The 25,861-nt window shown below is 41.9% G+C and overlaps 1 protein-coding gene across 2 annotated transcripts in view; it reads right to left on the bottom strand.

Moving 5' to 3' along the window:
• Positions 1–224: 224 nt before the first annotated feature.
• LOC112214229 overlaps positions 225–25,861 on the bottom strand; it is a 68,784-nt gene continuing 43,147 nt past the window's right edge. The window contains exons 15-25 of one of the 2 annotated variants that reach the window (XR_006079231.1): positions 24,904–25,153; positions 24,167–24,256; positions 21,712–21,936; positions 18,048–18,218; positions 17,299–17,476; positions 15,972–16,088; positions 15,519–15,791; positions 12,766–13,019; positions 12,326–12,376; positions 11,733–12,112; positions 225–375 (exon numbers count right to left, since the gene is read on the bottom strand). Coding sequence is in view for 1 of the 2 variants with exons in the window: in XM_024372830.2 (XP_024228598.1) it covers positions 12,338–12,376; positions 12,766–13,019; positions 15,519–15,791; positions 15,972–16,088; positions 17,299–17,476; positions 18,048–18,218; positions 21,712–21,936; positions 24,167–24,256; positions 24,904–25,153 (1,597 nt within the window). In the remaining variant the exon portion in view is untranslated. Of the gene's footprint in view, positions 376–11,577; positions 12,113–12,325; positions 12,377–12,765; positions 13,020–15,518; positions 15,792–15,971; positions 16,089–17,298; positions 17,477–18,047; positions 18,219–21,711; positions 21,937–24,166; positions 24,257–24,903; positions 25,154–25,861 lie in introns of those variants that run through there. The other variant, XM_024372830.2, reaches the window with a different exon arrangement.

Raw genomic sequence — 25,861 nt, 5'->3', positions numbered from 1 at the left:
AGACATCGGTGGCATTGTGGTGTGTGACAAAACAGCACATTTTAGAATGGCATTTTATTGTCCCCCGCATAAGGTGCACCTGTGTAATGATACTTCTGTTTAATCAGCTTCTTGATATCACACACACCTGTCAGGTGGATGGATTATCTTGGAAAATGAACAATGCTCACTAACAGGGATGTAAACACATTTGTGCACAAAATATGAGAGAAATAAACTTGTTGTGTGTTTGGAAATCTCTGTGATCTTTTTACTTCAGCTGACGAAACATGGGACCAACACTTCACATATTGCGTTCATATTTTTTCTATTCATAAAAAGACAGTTGAAGTTGATTTATTGATTGATTCACCACTGTATTTATGAAAATGTTACCTGCACAGTTTACTGAGATCATGTGTTATTTGTTTAGCAGCGCACCAAACATTGCTGAAGGCGACAGCATAATGGTTGGGGAGTGACGGCGCTTCCCTAGAACCCCCGCATACGCGTGCTCACAAGCATGGAAAGGGTGCGCTCGCACGGAAACACACACACACACACTCCACTGAGACCACCTATAGTTGCATAATTTACAACATTAATTTGTGTGACAATAGGGAATAGGGAAGTCATTTTCATGTATGTGTGGACATACTTTAATGAATAAAATGTAGGAGTGACTGACCGGTTGATGTTTTGATAAGAAATAATTAGATATTTTGCTGTGATTCTTGCTTTATCCAATAATTTCTTCTTGGGGTCAAAATGACCCACGTTGTTAATAAATGTATATAAAATGTGTTGGTAATTTGAGGGTTAATGGAAACATTGTATGAGTATTAATTACGTGATAATGCCCGAGAAGCTGTTGTTTGAAGGATATATTGGCACGGGTGTTGTTAGGCAAACCGTGCCAACATATCCTCCAAACACCAGTCTTTAAGTATTTCTGTTTTGTATCTATGGACACAACCGAGGTGTTCATTCTAAATGTTCCATTGGCATACTGGCTGGCAACGTTCTTATCCTTTGCTTGCTTGCAAACCAACTATGGCTAACTTGTGTCAAAAAGTGGAGCCAGAATAACAGCAAAGTAGCTGCATTTGCATTTGTTTATTTATTAATTTATTTTATTTGTTTATTTATTTATTATTGAACCTTTATTTGACTAGGCAAGTCAGTTAAGAACAAATTCTTATTTACAATGATGACCAAAAGGCAAAAGGCCTCCTGTAGTGACAGGGATAATATATATATATATGTGTGTAACTTTATTTCAACAAGGAACACAGACTGAGACCAAGGTCTCTTTTACATCAGGGCCCTGCGTATACATGTTTACACATACTGGGAGATGTTTCGTATTGCGTCAGACAACAACATTGACGAATACGCTGATACGGTGTGCGAGTTCATTAGAACGTGCGTTGAAGATGTCGTTCCCATAGCAACGATTAAAACATTCCCTAACCAGAAACCGTGGATTGATGGCAGCATTCGTGTGAAACTGAAGGCACGAACCACTGCTTTTAATCAGGGCAAGGTGTCTGGTAACATGACTGAATACAAACAGTGCAGCTATTCCCTCCGCAAGGCTATCAAACAAGCTAAGCGCCAGTACAGAGACAAAGTAGAATCTCAATTCAACGGCTCAGACACAAGAGGCATGTGGCAGGGTCTACAGTCACTCACGGACTACAGGAAGAAACCCAGCCCAGTCACGGACCAGGATGTCTTGCTCCCAGGCAGACTAAATAACTTTTTGCCCGCTTTGAGGACAACACAGTGCCACTGACACGGCCTGCAACGGAAACATGCGGTCTCTCCTTCACTGCAGCCGAAGTGAGTAAGACATTTAAACGTGTTAACCCTCGCAAGGCTGCAGGCCCAGACGGCATCCCCAGCCGCGCCCTCAGAGCATGCGCAGACCATCTGGCCGGTGTGTTTACGGACATATTCAATCAATCCCTATACCAGTCTGCTGTTCCCACATGCTTCAAGAGGGCCACCATTGTTCCTGTTCCCAAGAAAGCTAAGGTAACTGAGCTAAACGACTACCGCCCCGTAGCACTCACATCCGTCATCATGAAGTGCTTTGAGAGACTAGTCAAGGACCATATCACCTCCACCCTACCTGACACCCTTGACCCACTCCAATTTGCTTACCGCCCAAATAGGTCCACAGACGATGCAATCTCAACCACACTGCACACTGCCCTAACCCATCTGGACAAGAGGAATACCTATGTGAGAATGCTGTTCATCGACTACAGCTCGGCATTCAACACCATAGTACCCTCCAAGCTCGTCATCAAGCTCGAGACCCTGGGTCTCGACCCCGCCCTGTGCAACTGGGTACTGGACTTCCTGACGGGCCGCCCCCAGGTGGTGAGGGTAGGCAACAACATCTCCTCCCCGCTGATCCTCAACACTGGGGCCCCACAAGGGTGCGTTCTGAGCCCTCTCCTGTACTCCCTGTTCACCCACGACTGCGTGGCCACGCACGCCTCCAACTCAATCGTCAAGTTTGCGGACGACACAACAGTGGTAGGCTTGATTACCAACAACGACGAGACGGCCTACAGGGAGGAGGTGAGGGCCCTCGGAGTGTGGTGTCAGGAAAATAACCTCACACTCAACGTCAACAAAACTAAGGAGATGATTGTGGACTTCAGGAAACAGCAGAGGGAACACCCCCATCCACATCGATGGAACAGTAGTGGAGAGGGTAGCAAGTTTTAAGTTCCTCGGCATACACATCACAGATAAACTGAATTGGTCCACTCACACAGACAGCATCGTGAGGAAGGCGCAGCAGCGCCTCTTCAACCTCAGGAGGCTGAAGAAATTCGGCTTGTCAGCAAAAGCACTCACAAACTTCTACAGATGCACAATCGAGAGCATCCTGGCGGGCTGTATCACCGCCTGGTATGGCAACTGCACCGCCCTCAACCGTAAGGCTCTCCAGAGGGTAGTGAGGTCTGCACAACGCAACACCTACACCACCCGATGCTACAGGAAGGCCATAAAGATCATCAAGGACATCAACCACCCGAGCCACTGCCTGTTCACCCCGCTGTCATCCAGAAGGCGAGGTCAGTACAGGTGCATCAAAGCTGGGACCGAGAGACTGAAAAACAGCTTCTATCTCAAGGCCATCAGACTGTTAAACAGCCACCACTAACATTGAGTGGCTACTGCCAACACACTGTCAATGACACTGACTCTACTCCAGCCACTTTAATCATGGGAATTGATGGGAAATGATGTAAATATATCACTAGCCACTTTAAACAATGCTACCTTATATAATGTTACTTACCCTACATTATTCATCTCATATGCATACGTTGATACTGTACTCTATATCATCGACTGCATCCTTATGTAATACATGTATCACTAGCCACTTTAACTATGCCACTTGGTTTACATACTTATCTCATATGTATATACTGTACTCGATATCATCTACTGTATCTTGCCTATGCTGCTCTGTACCATCACTCATTCATATATCCTTATGTACATATTCTTTATCCCCTTACACTGTGTATAAGACAGTAGTTTTTTTGGAATTGTTAGTTAGATTACTTGTTCGTTATTACTGCATTGTCGGAACTAGAAGCACAAGCATTTCGCTACACTCGCATTAACATCTGCTAACCATGTGTATGTGACAAATAAAATTTGATTTGATTTGATTTGACATACAGTTTAGGTACAATGATTAAGAAACTACACAAGACAAACAAAACAATCACAGATAACACAACAAAATATGGCAGCAGATTGTTACATTTACACACAGGTTATTCCCCTAAGAGCACAATAACTTTATTTACCCGAAACAGTTACAAGCAATACAAAAATAAAAATCCTCCAATAAATGTTTAAAATGGGCAAGGGGGACAAGAGTCTCAAGTTTAAGTTTAGTCTGCAGGCTATTCCATAAGCAAGGAGCGTAACAGGAAAAGGCAGCCAGACCCAAATCTGTGGAGATCGCAGGGGCCTCAAGTATAATCCATGCTTCAGACCTGGTTTTAGGAATTATAATTCTAATATTGATGAGTGATGATAAATAAGAAGGTAGTTTATTAAGAAGTGCTTTATAGACAAACACGAGAGCATGTTGTTCTCGTCTCACGGACTCCGACGTCCAACCCACATTTTGATATAAAACACAGTGGTGAGTTCTGTAGCTAGCACCCATAATAAACCTAAGTGCGTAATGATAAGTAGCATCCAGCGAAGTGTTGATGCCGTAGCATGCATGTAAATAATATCGCCATAATCTATAACAGACATAAAAGTAGCTTGCACAATTTGTCTTCAATTTGTCTTCTATTTGTCCTGTTTCTATAGAGGAAGCCTAGCTGGATTTTTAGCCGTTTACAAAGTTCATCAATATGTATTTTAAAAGACAGTTTACCATCCAACCATATCCCTAAGTATTTATATGCAGAGGCCTGATTAATTCGAGAACCATCTAAGCTCATAAATGCAAGTGTATTTTCATCCAACTTTTTGAACCTGATTAAAAATCATAAAATGTGTTTTCTTTGCATTTAAAACAAGTTTCAGCTGTATAAAAGACCCTTGTCATATCGTAAAATCTGTCTCCAATAGTGATAATTCTTGGTCAGCCGTTGAAGCGATACATTACATGACAGTGTCATCAGCATATAAATTAATTTGACACTTTCTTATCTCATCACTGATATTGTTTATTTAGAGAGTGTACAGTAATGGACCAAGAAAAAAAAAGACATACAGTGGGGAGAACAAGTATTTGATACACTACCAATTTTGCAGGTTCTCCTACTTACAAAGCATGTAGAGGTCTGTACTTTTTATCATAGGTACACTTCAACTGTGAGAGACGGAATCTAAAACAAAAATCCAGAAAATCAAATTGTATGATTTTTAAGTAATTAATTTGCATTTTATTGCATGACATAAGTATTTGATCACCTACCAACCAGTAAGAATTCCGGCTCTCACAGACCTGTTCGTTTTTCTTTAAGAAGTCCTCCTGTTCTCCACTCATTACCTGTATTAACTGCACCTGTTTGAACTCGTTACCTGTATACAAGACACCTGTCCACACACTCAATCAAACAGACTCCAACCTCTCCACAATGGCCAAGACCAGAGAGGGTGTAAGGACATCAGGGATAAAATTGTAGACCTGCACAAGGCTGGGAGGGGCTACCGGACAAGAGGCAAGCAGATTGGTGAGAAGGCAACAACTGTTGGCGCAATTATCAGAAAATGGAAGAAGTTCAAGTTGACGGTCAATCACCCTCGGTCTGGGGCTCCATGCAAGATCTCACCCTGTGGGGCATCAATGATCATGTGTATGGACAGGCAGGCTGTTTCTCAGGTAGGTTTTAACATGCCGCATGCAGGAAAAACTGTGCTCACATGACGCAGAGGTTACTGGCAGTGTGACAGATATGCGAAAAAGTTTATAGATGCCCACGAAGGAGTCTTTGGGCTAGGGTCCTTTTTTCAGAATTTCCATCTGATTGACATGCCCAAAGTAAACTTGCTGGTACTCAGGCTCAGAAGCCAGAACATGCATATAATTGGTATCATTTGATAGAAAACACTTTGAAGTTTGTAGACATTTTAAAATAATGCATGAGAATATAACACAATTGATATGGTAGCTGAAAATCCAAAGAATTTTTACATTTTTTAATGGAAAGCTATGGGTCCTATGCAATTCCAGCTCCCAGATTGCAATTCCTATGGCTTCCACTAGATGTCAACAGTCTTTATTCAGGGTTTCAGGCTTATTTATGAGAATTTTGAGTTTTGGTACCAGGAGTCACAGTTGGAAATCAGTCTGTGGGTGTGCGAGGACGAGGACGCGCACTTGCTAATTTGACTTTTCTATTGAACATACTTCTTTCCGCATGAAATATTGTAGTTTGCTTACATGTTAGGGTACCTGAGGGTTAAATAGAAACATAGTTTGACTTGTTTTAACAAAGTTTAGCGGTAGCTTTTTGGATTCCTTTGTCTGCAGGTTGAAAGTGGATTACTGAAATCGATGGCGCCAACTAAACTGACTTTTTGGGATATAAAGAGCGATTTTATCTAACAAAACGACCATGTATGCTGTAGCTGGGACCCTTGGGATTGCAAAAAGAGGAACATTTTTAAATGTAAGTGATTTTTTAAATCGCTACTTGTGATTTTATGAACCCTGTGCTGGTTGAAAAATATGTTGATGTGGGGCCCCGTCCTCAAATAATTGCATGGTATGCTTTTGCTGTAAAGCCTATTGAAAATCGGCCAATGCAGTTAGATTAACAATAATTTAAGCTTTTAACTGATTTAAGATACTTGTATGTTCGTAAATGTTTAATATTACGATTATTTATTTGAATTGCGCACCCTCCAATTTCACCGGATGTTTTCAACAGGTGTCCTGCTGACGGGACACCCAGCCCTAAGAAGTTTTAAGCATGGACAGGAAGTCCAGTGTGCTGCTAACTGTTTCACTGTGTTATGTTTTTCTTTCCAAGAACTTGTTGCACTTCGGTCAGCAGATTGTCCTCTGATTCCATAGTGCTGTGCCATGGGCACAAGGCTTTCTTTTTGAATCAATGTGACAATGATATATATATGTATATACTGTACTCTATATCATCTACTGCATCTTTATGTAATACATGTATCACTAGTCACTTCAAACTATGCCACTTTGTTTACATACCCTACATTACTCATCTCATATGTATATACTGTACTCGATACCATCTACTGCATCTTGCCTATGCCGTTCTGTACCATCACTAATTCATGTATCTTTATGTACATATTCTTTATTCCTTTACACTTTTGTGTATAAGGTAGTCGTTTTGGAATTGTTAGGTTAGAGTACTCGTTGGTTATTACTGCATTGTCGGCACTAGAAGCACAAGCATTTCGCTACACTCGCATTTAACATCTGCTAACCATGTGTATGTGACAAATACATTTGATTTGCTTGGGGTTGAGGGCTGACGTTCCCATGAGAACCGCACCTTCTTCTGCGGGAAAGTGTCTGGTCATTTCATTCACCAGTCGGTCAATGACAGGGAAGAACAAGGAGTGCGTAGATGTGAGAAGGAATTATAGCTAGACTAATCAAAGTGATCATGTTGTTTGTCTGTGGCTGCTTTGAAAGTGAACTGTTCGTGTGTGTCACAACTGTCAATTGTGTGTCACAATTGTTTCACCTGTCCTTGTGCTTGTCTCCACCCCCCTCCAGGTGTCACCCATCTTCCCCATTATCTCCTGTGCATTTATACCTGTGTTTTATGTTTGTCTGTTGCCAGTTCATCTTGTCTCGTCAAGCCTACCAGCGTGTTTTTCATACTCCTGTTTTCTTGAGCCCTGTTTTCTAGTTATCCCAGTTTTTATCATTCTGCCCCCTTACCCTGCCACTCTGTACCTTTTGACACTGCCCTGGATTACTGACCTCTGCCTGCCCTGACCCTGCCTTTCGCTCTGCCCTGGACTACCGTCCTCTGCTTACCCTTGACCTGTCGTTGGTCTGCCCCGTAAAATACACGTCTGTTATTCAAACTGTCTATATCTGGGTCTTATCCTGAGTTGGGATAGTGTTGTCAGTGGTGTATTCATTCTACCGATTCTATTGAAATATATTAAACAGAGGCAAATTGAAAGAAACTGAGATAAACATACTTGAATTTGTTTGCAACTGTTGGACTAATGATTACAACCTAGATCAGCTAGATGCAGGCATGTGCTACTTTCTTTCACCTTGATTACTTACATTTCTCTCAACCTGTGCACCTACAATGTAAACTTTCATTCATATAGGCCAGGTTGTAGCAACCTCATGAAATGGGTAAAGGGAAATTGTTTGTATCATGTAGACGCCTACACCTATCAATGGTACATGGAAAATGATTGACAGTCATCCAATATGCTGTAATAGAAATAAGGCCATGCTCATAAAAAAAAAATGTGCATCCTCCCTTATCTTAAACAGCACCAACCGCCACTGTTAAAAATACTATATACATTGTACAGACACAGTATATTTTACGTGAGTTATTTTTTATTTGTTTATATTCCCAACATTCAGCTACCCTAAACCCCTCCCATCTATCTCTGAAAACCATCCAGTTTTGAATTCGAATTTCCATATATTGTTTTCTACTGTGCTGCAATGTTTCACAAAAGTTCTGAACCTTTATATTCTCATAGTTCTACAGATTGTAAATTAAAGATGAACATTTTTACTGAGTATTAGTATATTATTGATCGATTGACTATGGCTTTTCAAGTCACCCAGCAGTGCCATTTGCAGAGTCAGTTCCAGGTAAATGTTGCAATTCTTCAGCCATTCCTGAATGGCGACCAAAACAAATGATCTATCGATTCTGTCTCTTCGTAGTAAAATCTGCAAAGCTGGGATGGTTGTATCCCCCATATACAGTGCATTTGGAAAGTATTCAGACCCCTTGACATTTTGTTACGTTATAGCTTTATTCTAAAAATGTATTAAATTGTTTTTTTCCCTTATCTACACACAATACACCATACTGCCTGTATTTGGGGAGTTTCTGCAGATCCTCTCAAGAGCTGTCAGGTTGGACGGGGAGCATCGCTGCACAGCTATTTTCAGGTTGATGAACTGATATACAAAACAACACCAGATTCAAAACGCAGTTTTTCAGTTTAAATGATTGTACAAAGTTATTGCAACCAATAGAATGTTATGTACAGTGCATTCGGAAAGTATTCAGACCCCTTGACTTTTTCCACATTTTGTTATGTTACAGCCTTATTCTACAACGGATTAAGTAAACAAATGTCCTCATCAATCTATACACAATACCCCGTAACAAAAAAGCAAAAAAAAGGTTTTTAGAAATGTTTGCAAATTTATTACAGATAAAATCAGAAATACCTTATTTACATAAGTATTCAGACCCTTTGCTTTGAGCTCAGGTACATCCTGTTTCCATTGATCATCCTTGAGATGTTTCTACAACTTGATTGGTGTCAACCTGTGGTAAATTCAATTGATTGGACATGATTTGGAAAGGCACACGCCTGTCTATTTAAGGTCCCACAGTTGACAGTGCATGTCAGAGCAAAAACCAAACCATGAGGTTGAAGGAATTCTACGTAGAGCTCCCGAGACAGGGTTGTGTCGAGGCACAGATCTGGGCAAGGGTATCAAAACATGTCTGCAGCATTAAAGGTCCCCAAAAACACAGTGGCCTCCATGATTCTTAAATGGAAGTAGTTTGGAACCAACAGGTTTGGAACCTTCCTAGACCTGGCCGCCTGGCCAAATGGCGCAATCAGGGGAGAAGGGCCTTGGTCAGGGAGGTGACCAAGAACTCGATGGTCACTTTGACAGAGTTCCAGAGTTCCTCTGTGGAGATGGGAGAACCTTCCATGAGGACAACCATCTATGCAACACTCCACCAATCAGGACTTTATTGTAGTGGTCAGACAGAAGTCACTCCTCAGTAAAAGGCACATGACAGCCCACTTGAAGTTTGCCAAAAGGCCCCAAAAGACTCTCAGACCATGAGAAACCAGATTCTCTGGTCTGTTGAAACCAAGATTGAACTCTTTGTCCTGAAAGCCAAGAGTCACATCTGAACGAAACCTGGCACCATTCCAACGGTGAAGCATGGTGGTGGCAGTATCATGCTGTGGGGATGTTTTTCAGCAGTATGGACTGGGAGACTAGTCAGGATCGAGGGAAAGATGAACTGAGCAAAGTACAGAGAGATCCTTGATGAAAACCTTCTCCAGAGCACTCAGGACCTCAGACTGGGGTGAAGGTTCATCTTCCAACAGGACAACGACCCTAAGCACACAACCAAGACAACGCAAGAGTGGCAAAGGTGCTTCAACAAAGATGCTTCAACAAAGTACTGGGTAAAGGGTCTGAGTACTTATGTAAATTAAATCTTTCCGTTTATATTTGTTTATACATTTGCAAAAAATGCTAAAAACGTATTTTTGCTTTGTCATTATGGGGTATTTTGTGTTGATTGACGAGGGGAAAATAACAATTGAATCAATTTTAGAATAAGGCTGTAACGTAACAAAATGTGGAAAAAGTCAAGGGGTATGAATACTTTCCAAAGGCACTGTAATTTCTATGACATCAAATTTTTCTTCATAAACTACCTATTTGATGGATAATTCCTTTAAAATGTTGGGCACCATATCACAAATTTTATTTAATTCCAAACGGAAATTGATTTGTTTTATTTTATCAAAGTAAAGAAAAATACAAACGCACAAAGGGTAAATATTTTGACCAGTTTCATAATTTAATGCATAAAATTGAGCTAACAAGATGGAAATAAGAGTAAAAAGATGTTAATGTTGAGGAATCAAAGTGAGAAATGTTCATTAGTCTCGGACACCGTTATGAACTTGTTACGAGACTAGCCATATTGTCATAACAGTCCAATACTGTACTGTGCTTATACCTGTACTAATAAAATCCAATAAAACACATTACAAGCAAGCACCAGTTAACGTTAATTTAATTGAGTTGAGAAGCCCTATTCAACATGAGATTTAAAAATCATGGACAGATCTTGTCATGGCTCTCCTACTGAATGGAAGGCATGGAACCAATTTATGGTTCTGCTGTTAAAAGATGTTTGGTCTTGCACATTTGATACAACAATGTTTGTCGATCAAATAGCTTAAACTAGTTTGCATGTTTGGGCTATTGTAATATTGTTATTGCACGTGACGCACCATACCTAGGGTGGTCTGGTCTAAAGCATGGCAGGTGTAAATGCAATGTCATGCCAGAACTGCATATTTCATGTAATAAGAGCAAAGTTTAAAAATAAATAAACATATCTATACTGAACAAAAATATAAACGCAACATGCAACATTTTCAACGAGTTACAGTTCATATAAAGAAATCAGTCAATAAAAATAAATTGATTCGGCCCTAATCTATGGATTTCACATGACTGAGCAAGGGCCTAGCCTTGGGTGTGCCTGGGAGGGCATAAGCCCATCCACATGGGAGCCAGGCCCAATCCACTGGGGAGCTGGCCCAGCCAATCAGAATGGGTTTTTCCCCACAAAAGGGCTTTATTACACACAGAAATACTCCTCAGCTGTCCGGGTGATTGGCCTCAGACGATACCCCAGGTGAAGGAGCTGGATGTGGAGGTCCTGGGCTGTAAGTGGTTACACGTGGTCTGCGGTTGTGATGCCAGTTGGACCTCCTGCCAAATACTCTAAAATGATTTTGGAGGCGGCTTATGGTAGGGAAATTCTCTGGCATCGGCTCTGGTGGACTTTCCTGCAGTCAGCATGCCAATTGGACGCTCCCTCAAAACTTGAGACATCGGTGGCATTGTGGTGTGTGACAAAACAGCACATTTTAGAGTGGCATTTTATTGTCCCCCGCATAAGGTGCACCTGTGTAATGATACTTCTGTTTAATCAGCTTCTTGATATCACACACACCTGTCAGGTGGATGGATTATCTTGGAAAATGAAAAATGCTCACTAACAGGGATGTAAACACATTTGTGCACAAAATATGAGAGAAATAAACTTGTTGTGTGTTTGGAAATCTCTGTGATCTTTTTACTTCAGCTGACGAAACATGGGACCAACACTTCACATATTGCGTTCATATTTTTTTTCAGTATTCATAAAAAGACAGTTGAAGTTGATTTATTGATTGATTCACCACTGTATTTATGAAAATGTTACCTGCACAGAAAACATGCTCTAGCATGGCATGACATTAACACCTGCCGCTCCAGATCAGAGCACCGCTCAAGGACAGGTATGATGTTTGCATCACGTGCAACAATTTCTTTGTGACATTTTGCAATTCACTATAAACTGTTGAATCTGAGATAACACTAAAGTTAATTACATGTTGAATGTACTTGTCTTACACACCAAACACAATTCAGACGCAGATGTTTAAATTGCAAAACAATATAAGAACATATGTGAAATACAGTACATTTTAGTGGTCAGATAAAAAAATAATAGAAAAGTAGAGTACAGTAACTGTCATATAATAGTCCCCTTTATACAGTGACACAGTTCATGGTGTCCTCCTGTTGTCGATAGGTCCAATTCTGTGAGGAGAGACAATATAGGATTGTATTTGAATAACCTAGGGAAAATGACTGAAAACCTGAAACATCCATGTGTAAAATACCTTACATACAGTAAATACAGTTACATACAAAACAAACATGTGGAAATATATTTTTTTTAAACTCCCCAGACATGAATACAGGCAAACTATAGATGGTGAATCGTACCCTCATTATTACAGACAAACTTACCAAAGTCAGAGCTCAAACCTCAGTTGACTTTCCAATGGCCACATTTTGAACCTGTGGTGGAAAAAAATAAAAACAATAAAACATCACTTCCTGTTGTATAGCTTACCAGATCACAAAGAGGTGAATTTTCACTTAGGCTCCCATTGACATCAGTGTATGACTTATTTTTTTAAACTATTGATATTTTTTGTAATTTTTATGCTTTATTCAAACAGTGCAGAAGTAGATGGTGATGCAGGAGGTTAAGAAGGGAGACGCAGGCGGTAAGGCTGGGCCTTGTCGTCGGTTGGGAGGCATACCTGCGATAGCGCCAGCCGTGTTTCCACTATACCACGGGCTCTACAACACCCCAATGCATGACTAGGTTGATTTAGAATTCACCCTAATAGTATTATAATCCTTCCGAAGTTGTACAACTCATGGTTAGGCTCAACCCACACCTTAGGTGGATCCTTAGTCATGGCTGGTGGTCTGTGTGGGAGCAAGGGCGTGGTGTTTCTCTCTGTGGACCGGGTGGGACTCTTGGCCTTGTGGAGGTTGGCTTCGGGTCTGCGGGTTAGCACCTCCTTCAGGCCGACGACGGAGGCGCACACGGAGGAGGCGTCCTCCGCCTCTCTACCAATTGCGGAGTGACAGCTGTGGCTGGAGCTGCTGAAGCCGCTCACGCTCTCTCCTGAAGACTCGGAGCTGTTCACTGGAATAGGAAGGGGAACCCGTAAGACTTGTCCACATTCTAACCTGAAAAGAGTGCTCGGAGAAAGGAGTGCTCGGAGAAAGGAGTGCTCGGAGAAAGGAGTGCTCGGAGAAAGGAGAGCTCGGAGAAAGGAGAGCTCGGAGAAAGGAGAGCTCGGAGAAAGGAGAGCTCGGAGAAAGGAGTGCTCGGAGAAAGGAGTGCTCGGAGAAAGGAGTGCTCAGAGAAAGGAGTGCTCAGAGAAAGGAGTGCTCAGAGAAAGGAGTGCTCAGAGAAAGGAGTGCTCAGAGAAAGGAGTGCTCAGAGAAAGGAGTGCTCAGAGAAAGGAGTGCTCAGAGAAAGGAGTGCTCAGAGAAAGGAGTGCTCAGAGGACTGTTGATTTAGGATCAGGTCCCACCTCTTATTCATTGTGACCCAAAAGGTCCAAACTAATCCGAGATCAGCACTCCTACATTACTAGACGCTTAGTAAATATGGGCTCAGGGCTTTTAAATGACTGATCCTTTATACATTGTCTTTAGTTCAATCATAAATGAGATGAAATAGATCCTCTGTCATATCAATAAAGCATTCCCACATGCAATTAGTTATCTGCCTGGCAGTGAGACTCAAGTTTGGGAAAGCACATATTCACCATAAAAATTCCCCTTTATAATAAAGCATTCCTTTCTTCGTTGCGTTTGCAGACTTATGTAAGATAGGCTACTATTGCTAATGTGATGAGTAAATTGGAAGGTCATAATTTAAGATAATAACATAACTCAATCCCTATTTGCAGAAAAGACCGCAGCGAGTAGTGGAGTGGGCCTAGGCTAGGCTATAACAGATACGTTTCTTTCCTTTCTTTGCATGAAAAAAAAAAAAGTGTCCTTTCATAAACACATTTCATACCATTTACATGACTGGAGACAGTAGATTGTTTTTCTGCCTTTATAGCTAACATTTGGAAGGGTGCAAAATAGCCTGGCTCATTTTCTTTTGTGGATTGAATTAAACATGGTCACCATGTTACTGGATTTACAGGGCCAGATTAATGCAGGGGCTTACCCCAGCTGAAGAGCCTGGTCCCAGGCCCGTTGAGGGGGGGGCTCTCGCTCTCACCTACTTTACTCCTGAGGTGGTGAACTGTTGCACCATGTATAACCACTGTGACTATTATTTGACCGACAGATTTGTACTTTGTCAGCTCGGGAATTCGAACTTGCAACCTTTCGGTTACTAGTCCAATGCTCTAACCACTAGGCTGCCGCCCCAGCTTGAACATCTTGAAGAATGATCTCGTCATGTACTCTTATAATCTCCACCGGCACAGCCAGAAGAGGACTGGCCACCTAGGTTCCTGCCTTTCTAGGGAGTTTTGTAATGGTCCACCCACACAGACAGTGTAGTGAAGAAGGCACAACACCACCTCTTGAACCATAGGATGCTGCAGAAATTTGACTTGGCACCAAAAACCCTCAAACTTTTATAGATGCACAATTGAGAGCATCCTGTCGGGCTGTGTCACCGCCTGGTACGGCAACTGCACCTCCCATAACCGCAGGACTCTCCAGAGGGTGGTGCTGTCTGCCCAACGCATCAAAGGGGGCAAACTAACTGCCCTTCAGGACACCTACAGCACCTGATTTCACAGGAAGGCCAAAAAGATCATCAAGGACATCAACCACACGAGCCACTGCCTGTTCACCCCGCTATCATCCAGACGGCGAGGTCAGTACAGGTGCATCAAAGCTGGGACCGAGAGACTGAAAAATTGCTTCTCTCAAGGCAATTAGACTGTTAAATAGCCACCACTAACACATTAGAGGCTGCTGCCCTATATACTGTACATAGACTTGAAATAACTGGCCACTTTAACAATGGAACACTAGTCACTTTAATAATGTTTACATATTTTGCATTATCCATCTCATACAGTATGTATATACTGTATCTTAGTCTATGCAGAACATTGCTCGTCCATATATTTATATATTCTTGATTCCATTCCTTTTCTTAGATTTGTGTGTATTGTTGTGAAATGGTTAGATATTACCTGTTAGATATTACTGTACTGTTGGAGCTAGAAACACAAGCATTTCGCTACACCCACAATAACATCTGCAAAACACGTGTATGTGACCAGTAAAATTTGATTTGATCATGGCTGCTTAATTTTGGGCTGTGGTATGAGATTAGGTCCTCTCTAGAAATAGATCACTCTCTCTTCATTTTTGGGGTCACAGAAAAATCCCCACCATTTTTGGTGGCTGGGTCACTAATAGCACAAACATTTCTGAGAACCACCTAGCCTCTCTCAACAGTAGCTGTGTCTTACAACAAATAGGAATCATAGGAAGAGAGTCTGACCCTGTAAACAGTATTTGGACAAGGAGACAGCAATTCATGCTTTGGATTTGTTTAACTGGCTACTGTCAAAACCAAATGCAAACTTCTCCCCAAATTAGCATGTTTTAATGTATATTCCCCAAATGAGCTACCCTTCTCATTATATCCACTCACTCAGTAGATTCTGACTTTCTCTCTCCTGGTCCATGTCATCCTCCTCCTGGACCCCAGGGGGTGGGGAGTACCCCCCGTGACCCCCTGCCCCCCTCCGCTTCGGGCCACACAGGTACCCCTCCACGGCGGACGACAGGGACCCTCTCCCAGAGGACGAAGAGGAGTGGCTGCCGGAAGACGACGAACAGCTCCCCGAGCCAATGGAGTTAGGCCGCAGCACAGGACACCCGCCCTGCGAGCTAGACATCCCCGAGGAGGCCAACGCCTTGGATTCTGGGAGGGCCAGATGAAATCAAATTGTATAAGACGGGGCATGAATGAGACAAAAATAGAAATTCCGAAGGAGGATCAACCAGGACCTCGGAAAAACATATTTATGATGGTGTTAATTTATTACTAAGAAGAACCATTCCAATTATAGTCTAATTGAAATATTCTATTATGGGTGTGTACCTCTTCCCATCAGAGCACAATTGACTGCCCTGTCGTTGATGGCCGCATCGCTAGGCTGGATGTCCATGAAGGGCTTGTTCCCGATACCCATGAACACCCTCTCCTGCATACGAATCTCTAGAATATAGCAAACAAAATACCATTTAAACATTGACCTATTTTGAGAAATGAACTGGCAGAGATACATTTGTATTGGAGCAAGGCACAACATGTTACCATGGACAGAGGGAAGTGGAAGGATCCAATTTTGGCCTTACATATGGTGACAAGGGAATGAAAAGGATTTAATTGACATATAAGGGTAGGAACACAACAACAAAACTCAAACATTGACCCAAGAAATACTATGGCTGTGTACTAGTCTCATTCCAAGATGTGTAGAGCTTCCCGTCATGACCCTCACTGCTTCTACTTAAAATCCAGGTTAATTGTACTGGCAAGGCGAGCTGCATGCCAGAAGCCTGACATTTTTATTGCCTCTATTCCTTCATGACCACCTGACCAAATGATCACAGTTGAAAGTGTTGGATTGGTGTACATCATGTTGCACTCACCCATCAATTCCATTCACATCAGGGGGAATGCGGGAAAGAGAATGGCATACTACATGACTGCGAGAAACCAATAAAACCTACAGGTGTTGGATCTTAATTTGATCACTCTATTGTTGGTTAAAATGTTCCTGCACCACATGATTGAGCTTCAAGATGTACATATATTCACTGAAAACATGCATTAACACACCTATTGGACTTTTCATGTAAACTAATTTTGACCAGTTAATAGCCTAACCAACAATCAAGCAACATTATGGACTAAACGTTCAAATCTTGTTGCTGCAGGATCATTTTGCAGTGACAATACAGGTCAAATTAAGATCCAACATCTTTACTACTCCTACATACTTCACTTCTGGCACATAAATGTATGTCAGTTCTGAAAATGTTACTACAGGTGTAGGATCTTATTGTGACCAGTATTGTAGCAGCAAAATCATTCTGCAGAAACAGGATTTTATCATTTAGTCCATAATGTTGCTTGATCAGTGGTAAGGCTATTAGCTGGCCAAAATTAGGCTACATGAAAAGGGGAATACTGTTCATATAACCGTGTGTTGTTCTATTTATTTCAGTGCATTTATATGAATCTACATTTCTTCGGTACAGGAAAATTCTCTGATCCAATTAAGATCCTACATCTGTAGCTTTCAAATCCTTGCTCCTCAATTCCCAATTGACGTTTAGTAATGTTTTCCGTCACAGACCAGATCACCTGAGGACTCTTTCTGGTAATTCTGAGAGACCTGATTGGCTGGGTGACCTCTGACCTCTATTGTGTACAGCCTGCTCCCAGAGGATGCGCTCAAGGTCTTTGGTCCAGGCATCCTTCACCTCACTGTTCCCGGCCTGCAGCGTGTACGTGTCCTGGGACTTCCTCCTTCGGAACCAGATCTCAAAGCACAGCCCGCTGTCCCCCGAGTTATGGGTCATCCCAATATCAGAGGTCTGTCAAAATAGACATGGCTTTTACTTAAATACAACGTTATGAAGACTATAAAGGCCTACACTTTACGGATATTACTGTGTACAACTTCGTCTTAATTTCTGCTTAGAAATAAATCTCCCTAGACCACGTGTCAAACTCATTCCACGGAGGGCGAGTGTCTGTACTTGATTGATGAATTAAGGTCACTAATTAGTAAAGAACTCCCCTCACCTGGTTGTCTAGGTCTTAATTGAAAGGAAAAACCCAAAACTCGCGGACACTAGGCCCTCCATGGAATGAGTATGAAACCCCTGCCCTAGACAGACGAGGTCATCTGCAGTGCACGGTTCCCTTCTCCATTTTAAAGTAGGGGTATGTGTTCATGTATCATATACAGTTCTGCTAAGCAATAGAGGAAGTTAAATGTTAGGAGTGTAGGTAATGGGACATTCCATATAATGCTCTTTCGTGTCACACAAGGCCTTTTTATAACTTAAACATGTGTTTCAATGAAAGCCAATGGAAGTGGCTTCAGCAAAAGATTCATATTGGGGTATATTGTGCTGTGTTGTATATTGACTGTCTGCACACCTTAAATGACTGTTTGTAGACATAAGTGTCATTGCCCACATCAGTCCACTTGGTCTTGCTGAAGAGGACGAGGTCCTGGAAGAGGAAGATGTGGCGGAAACATTTCTTCTTCCTGAACGACACCAGGAACTCGTCCTGACGAATCAGCTGTCCCTGCTCCTTCAGGTTGACCTAGAGGCAAAGAAAGATGACATTGAGGGTAGGCTATATTCTGCCAGGATATTTCTAAGGTAAGATAAACCATTTTTAGTACCTTGATATTTGACATTATACTGTATTCACCCCCTGATAGGAACAAACTAGCATATTTTTTAGGTTCCCGAACAACCTCACAAATGTGGTAGATGGTTATCTGGGTCGGGTGGGTAAATCATTATGCCAAAGTGAGTTTCACCTGAAAAAAGGTTGATGATCCCTGCACTATACTGTATGACCGTAAGGTCAGTTGCCAATGCACAGTAGACCAGAGCCAAGTGGTGCGTTGAAGTTCAGAGATAACAGGTGCGGTCAACTGCATGGGCAGTATACAGGTCTAAAAGGAGTGAAAGGTTTAAACAAGCTTGTTATCTTACAAAAAAATGAATGCAACCAAACTACCTCACAAACTCGTTATCTCTCTCAGAACGATCTTCTTGGCCCTAACCAGTCAGGCTTTGAGGCAGGTCACTCAACTGAGACTGCTCTTCTCTGTGTCAGAGAGGCTCTCCGCACTGCCAAAGCTGACTGTCTCTCTCCTCTGTTCTCATCCGCCAAGCTCAATCCACCGCGAACCATCAGATCCTCCTCTCCACCCTCTCAGGGCTGGGCGTCTCAGGCTCTGCACACTCTCTGATATCATCTGTCATGACTCTCCTGGCTGAGGATACAAGGCCCCAGGTCAGATTAGCAAATGGCTGACGATGACCAGGGTTTCAAGTGCTTTCGGAGAGGCCTCTGACACAGAGAAGAGCAGTCTCAGTTGAGATATTGAGATGAGATATTGGATAAAAATGTTGCTTTTGTATGTCTTGTCACAATAAAACCAGGATAGGTGCTAGAACATTGGTCGTGGATGAAGTGAGTTCCCTGGGCCACAATGAAAACGGCTTTGAGCACTTGGGTTTTTTAAACTAACAATATCGGACCACCTATTACTCCTGTCCACTCCCCCGTACCCCAATCCATCGTAATTTCCTATTCTTCCCTATCTATTCTACAGTTTATGTTCTTACATACTGGAACTGATGTGAGACAGACAACTAGCATCCCACACAGTTGTTCCAAGGATAAAGTTGCCTCGGAAGTAGTATGTCCGATGCAACACTACAACAGTGAAAAACCAACAATCCAGTCTAGTCCTGTCCTGTCTTGCCCAGTCCTCTCCTCTACTCTCAGATGACCTCATCCCCCACCCAACCCCACATGTCTACTACGGTACACCCAGAAATAAGAGGATGTGTAAGAACGTAATGTTTAGATAGGGACATATACTACCGGTCAAAAGTTTTAGAACACCGACTCATTCAAGGGTTTTTCTTTATATTTACTATTTTCTACAGTGTAGAATAATAGTGAAGACATCAAAACTATGAAATAACACATATGGAATCATGTAGTAACCAAAAAAACTGTTAAACAAATCCAAATATATTTTTCTTCAAAGTAGCCACCCTTTGCCTTGATAACAGCTTTGCATTCTCTCAACCAGCTTCATGAGGTAGTCACCTGGAATGAATTTAAATTAACAGATGTGCCTTGTTAAAAGTTAGTTTGTGGAATTTCTTTCCTTCTTAATGCGTTTGAGCCAATCAGTTGGTTGTGTTGTGACAAGATTGGAGGGGGGTGGGGGGGTATACAGAATATAGGCGTATTTGGTAAAATACCAAGTCCATATTATTGCAAGAACAGCTCAAATGAGAAACGACAGTCCATCATTACTTTAAGACATGAAGGTCAGTCAATATGGAATATTTCAAGATATTTCTTCAAGAGCAGTCCCAAAAACCATCAAGCGCTATGATGAAATTGGCTCTCATGAGGACTGCCACAGGAAAGGAAGACCCAGAGTTACCTCTGCTGAGGATAAGTTCATTAGAGTTACCACCCTCAGAAATTGCAGGCAAAATAAATGCTTCAGAGTTCAAGTAACAGACACATCTTAACATCAACTGTTCAGAGACTGTGTGAATCAGGCCTTCATGGGCAAATTTCTGCAAAGAAACCACTACTAAAGGACACCAATAATAAGAAGAGACTTGCTTGGGCCAAGAAACATGAGCAACAGACATCAGACCGGTGGAAATTTGTTCTTTGGTCTGGTGTCCAAATTGGAGATTTTGGTTCCAACCTCCAAATCTTTGTGAGATGCGGTGTGGGTGAACGGTTGATCTCTGCATGTGTATTTCCCACCGTAAAGCATGGAGGAGGAATTGTTATAGTGTGGGGGTGCTTTGCTGGTGACACGGTCTGTGATTTATTTAGAATTAAAGGCACACTTAACCAGCATGGCTACCACAGCATTCTGCAGCACTATGCCATCCCATCTGGTTTGCGCTTAGTGGGACTATCATTTGTTTTTCAACAGGACAATGACCCAAAACACCTTCAGGCTGTGTGAGGGCTATTTTACGAAGAAGGAGAGTGATGGAGTTCTGCATCAGATGACCTGGCCTCCACAATCCCCCGACCTCAACCAAAGTGAGATGGTTTGGGATGAGTCGGACCGCAGAGTGAAGGAAAAGAGGACAGCAAGTGCTCAGCATATATGGGAACTCTTCAATATTGTTGGAAAAGCATTCCAGGTGAAGCTGGTTGAGAGAATGCCAAGAGTGTGCAAAGCTGTCATCAAGGCAAAGGTGGCTTTTTGAAGAATCTCAAATATTGTCACGTTGTATGAGACAGCAGCAGGAAATAGTTTTTTTTAATCCTTTACTCAAAATAGAGTACATCATGAACATGACGGGGACGAAGCTCAAACCAAACACGTGTGTATATATATTATATTATATTATAATATATATAATACGTAAGGGCTGTAATCCAAACAAAGAGCTAGGTATAAACCTGTAATAAATACACAGGACAAAACCCGTAATAACAAGTGCACACTAACACGGTAACACGCAAGCCTATACAACAGACCACAGGTACTCACAAGACCAACGGACATGGAACAATAATCAACAAGAGCAATGGGGAACAGAGGGCACATATATACACATGCTTATCAGTGGGAATGGGAACCAGGTGTGCGTAATGAGACAAGACAGTCCGGGGTTGGTGGTAATGATCGAGTTCAGTGACGCCTGGAAGGCCGGTGATGTAGACCTGAACGGAATGAGCAGCAGTACTGGGAGAACCCGTGACAAATACAAAATATATTTTGAAATGTTTAACACTTTTCTGGTTACTACATGATTCCATATGTGTTATTTCAGAGCTTTGATGTCTTCACTATTATTCTACAGTGTAGAAAATAGTAAAAAGAAAGAAAAACCCTGGTATTAGTAGGTGTACTAAAATTTGGACCGGTAGTATATATGGAATAAAGATGGAGTTTCTGCCTCTGCTTGCTCTTTAGGGTCTAGGGTCTAGCACAGGTTACTGTAAAAGCACACGATAACCCCCACTAAAAAAGGGATTCATGAATACATGTGATTGATTGGCTTCACCCCCTAACACTCACGTCACAGTCCTGTATGTCGTCCATGGCCAGCAGGTTGTTGCCATGGCGCAACTGGAACTGGATGACTTCAAGGGCACGCCTGACTTCGGCCTCCTCGCGGCCCCGGTGGGGCCCACAATCCCTCACCATATCCTGCAGCAGCAGGCTGTACTTGCTGATCCGCTGCACCGGCTTCAGCAGATATGATGACAGGTCCATCTTGTCGCCCAGCTCTATCTGTTTTTGCTAAAGTGTTGGGAAGATATACAGTGCATTTGTAAAGTATTCAGACCCTTTGACTTTTTACACATTTTGTTACGTTACAGCCTCATTCGAAAATTGATCAAATATTTTTTTCCCCTCATCAATCTACACCCAATAACCATACTGACAAAGATAAAACAGGTTTTTAGAAAAAAATGAAATATCACATTTATATAAGTATTCAGACCCTTTACCCAGTACTTTGTTGAAGCACCTTTGGCAGTGATTACAGCCTTGAGTCTTCTTGGGTATGATGGTACAAGCTTGGCACACCTGTATTTGGGCAGTTTATCACATTGTTCTCTGCAGATCCTCTCAAGCTCTGTCAGGTTGGATGGGGAATTTGCTGCACAGTTATTTTTAGGTCTCTCCAGAGATGTTTGATAGGGTTCAAGTCCGGGTTCTGGCTGGGCCACTCAAGGACATTCAGAGATTTGTCCCCAAAGGCACTCTTGCATTGTCTTGGGTATGTGCTTAGGGTCGTTGTCCTGTTGGAAGGTGAACCTTCGCCTGAGTCTAAGGTCCTGAGCGCTCTGGAGCAGGTTTTCATCAAGGATCTCTCTGTACTTTGCTCCGTTCATCTTTCCCCTCGATCCTGACTTGTCTCCCAGTCCCTGCCGCTGGAAAACATCCCCACAGCATGATGCTGCCACCACCAGGCTTCACCATAGGGATAGTGCCAGGTTTCCTCCAGATGTGATGGAGGGTCAAGGAAATGGGTTTTACTAGAGAAAGCTTGAGCTGACAATGACTTGGTGATAAAAACACAAGCTGGCAATCAATAGACAAGATGTTGGTGTGTGAGACCAGAGAGAGATAGCCTGGATGAGTTTAGAACAATCTCTCAACAATCTCAGATCTTCTTCGAATCTGGGAAACTAAGCCGGGTTGGGAGTAAAACAACATCCCGTGCGGATAACCAGGAGATGGACCAAGGTGGCTTATGGGAGGGGTTGAACCAGCCCTGACTAAATATTTTTAGGTCCTATATTATATCTGTTTGTTCATTTTCAGTTAGGTTACTCGGCCCAAGTCGAGACTGTTGGATGGACCAGTCTCATTATTGCAGTAATTAATCCATATTGAATAAAGATGATTGTCTGAAGAAATGACAAAGTCTCTCTCACTTGATTAGAATATTCCACCACAGCTGTCATGTGCCTTTTACTGTGGAGTGGCTTCCGTCTGGACACTCTACCATAAAAGCCTGATTGGTGGAGTGCTGCAGAGATGGTTATCCTTCTGTAAAGTCCTCTGTGGAGATGAGAGAAACTTTGGAGCTCTGTCAGATTGACCATAGGGTTCATGGTCACCTCCCTGACCAAGGTCCTTCTCCCCCAATTGCTCAGTCTGGCCAGGCACCCAGCTCTAGGAAGGGTCTTGGTGGTTACAAACTTCTTCCATTAAAGAATGATGGAGGTCACTGTGTTCTTGGGGACCTTCAATACTTCAGGAATGTTTAGATACCCTTCCCCAGATCTGTGCCTCGACACAATCCTGTTTCAGAGCTCTACGGACAATTCCTTCGACCTCATGGCTTGGTTTTTGCTCTGACATGCACTGTCAACTGTGGGACCTTATATAGACAGGTGTGTGCCTTTCCAAATCATGTCCGATCAATTGAATTTACCACAGGTGGACTCCAATGAAGTTGTAGAAACATCTCAAGGATGATCAATGGAAACAGGACGCACCTGAGCTCAATTTTGAGTCTCATAGAAAAGGGTCTGAATACTTATGTAAACAAAGTATTTCTGTTTCTAATACAATTTTTTCTTAATCTAAAAACCTGTTTTCAATTTGTCATTGTGGGGTATTGTGTGTAGATTGATGAGGACATTTATTTAATACATTTTTAAGTAAAGGCGGTAACGTAACAAAATATGAAAAAAGTCAAGGGGTCTGAAACTTTCCGAATGCACTTTATAGGTTACAATAGATTTAGGGTAGATACAATACATCAGGGCCCTACTTTAGCATTGATTTGTTAGGCCTTTACCCATGCAAGTTATTCCTTCAATAGCGTCTTAGTAGGAATGTCGTACAATAGGAAAAGATTATGAAAATGCAGGAGTATTGGGAAGTTAGTGTTAAAATATACTATTAAAGGCCTCATAATTCTTCGCAAAACCGGTTGTTCCAGTGTTCCACTTCCACAACAAATGAATTGATCTCATATTAGTGTACTGTGAGGGATGGTTGATGTCCTCACCTTGAAGAAGTCATGGCCGTGGTTGATGAGTAAGCTGTCTGACTTGGGTTTGTTCTTGCTGTAGAGGGCGTACAGACCAAAGCACTCTCTCTGGATAGAGGAAAAACAATCCAAGCAACAACGTTGAAACATTGAATGAAAATGGGTCTTTCTGCCTCATTTTCAATTTCCAATGAAATACAGCAGAAAATATCCCTATGTTTCATATTGTTGGGAAAACAGGAAATGGGATAAAACATCTTAGGAAATTCCCAGGAACTCTGTTTAATCTCCAGTGTGCACATCTGGAATATTTTAGACAGTGGTAGACACTGCCTGCTTGTTGATTCAACAAGATTTTAGTTGAACTGACTTGTGGCATGTGGTCCACATCACTTGTTGGGGACTGCAGATCACAGATAAGATACAAAAAAAGTCTGAAACGTCTCTCACCCCAATAAGTTGTTGTTGATTGTTTGTATAAGAGCAGTTGGATTACAAGATACTGTAATACCAGTGTTACTTTCCTTTTAACTTCCCTGTGAAGTGATGGGGACACTACCCTGGAAAGGGTGCCGTCCTTCACTTAAACCTATCATCATCATCATCATCACAGTTTTTGATCTTAAACTATAAAACAATTGATGTAATAACAGTGGACTTTTGAACAAAATAATGAAAGATTGTTTGAGTGAAATATCCCTTTAAGGTTAAGGTTAGTTATCAAACGGTTAAGGCACGTAACTATGGGAACCCACATGTCGTAGGAAGCTGCGTCCCACCCTGAAGGGCTCTCGGAGGCAGCCCTCCAGCTCTTTTAGGAAGTGGTGTCGATGGAAGTCATGGAGCTTCTCCAGGTTGCCGAAAATGCTCCCCCTCTGGCCCCTTAGGTCCTGAGGCACGTCAGGCCTCTCCAGCACGGGAAAGTAGTGCTCTCGGACATAACCTAGAGATCGTACATACTCCCTCTCAGTCAACAAGAGCTCCTCCATGATCCTCTGCAACTTCCTGTCCACACAAGAAACATGGAATAGGGATTTTTTTTAAAGATTTATACAAAGCATTCACAACATTAAGAAACATACATGCCAAAAATAGACCATATATGGTGTTCCCTACAGGTTATAGAAAAGAAAAGAAGCTTTCCGTTCAGTCCTGCCTACCTACAGGCTATGGAAAAGAAAATAAGCTTTCCGTTCAGTCCTGCCTACCTACAGGTTATGGAAAATGTGCTCTTAGTTTTTCACCAGTAGGTTTTCTCAAGGAGAACGCTTCCACTTCTCAGCCAAAGATAATAAAACAGAAACACTACATTAAATACTACAGTAACGCCTGCAAAAACACTACAGTAATACTACATTATACCTCAATCAGCAAAAACACTACATTTATTACAGTAAATACTACAATTTTCTTTTACTACTTCAGACCCCTTTTTCCACATTCTGTTACATTACAGCCTTATTCTAAAATGTAATCTCATCAATCTACACACAATTCCCCATAATGACAAAATGAAAACAGGTTTTAGACATTTTTGCTAATTTATAAAATTAAAATAAAAAAATACCTTATTTATGTAACTATTCAGACCCTTTGCTACGAGACCTGAAATTGAGCTCAGGTGCATCCTCTTTCCATTGATCATCCTTGAGATGTTTCTACAACTTCATTGGAGTTCACCTGTGATAAATTCAATTGATTGGATTTGGAAAT

The sequence above is a fragment of the Oncorhynchus tshawytscha genome, linkage group LG02, assembly GCF_018296145.1.
Source record: "Oncorhynchus tshawytscha isolate Ot180627B linkage group LG02, Otsh_v2.0, whole genome shotgun sequence".
Taxonomy (NCBI): Eukaryota; Metazoa; Chordata; class Actinopteri; order Salmoniformes; family Salmonidae; genus Oncorhynchus; species Oncorhynchus tshawytscha.
The sequence above is the reverse complement of the archived record's forward strand: the minus strand, read 5'-3'. Positions and strand labels throughout refer to the sequence as shown.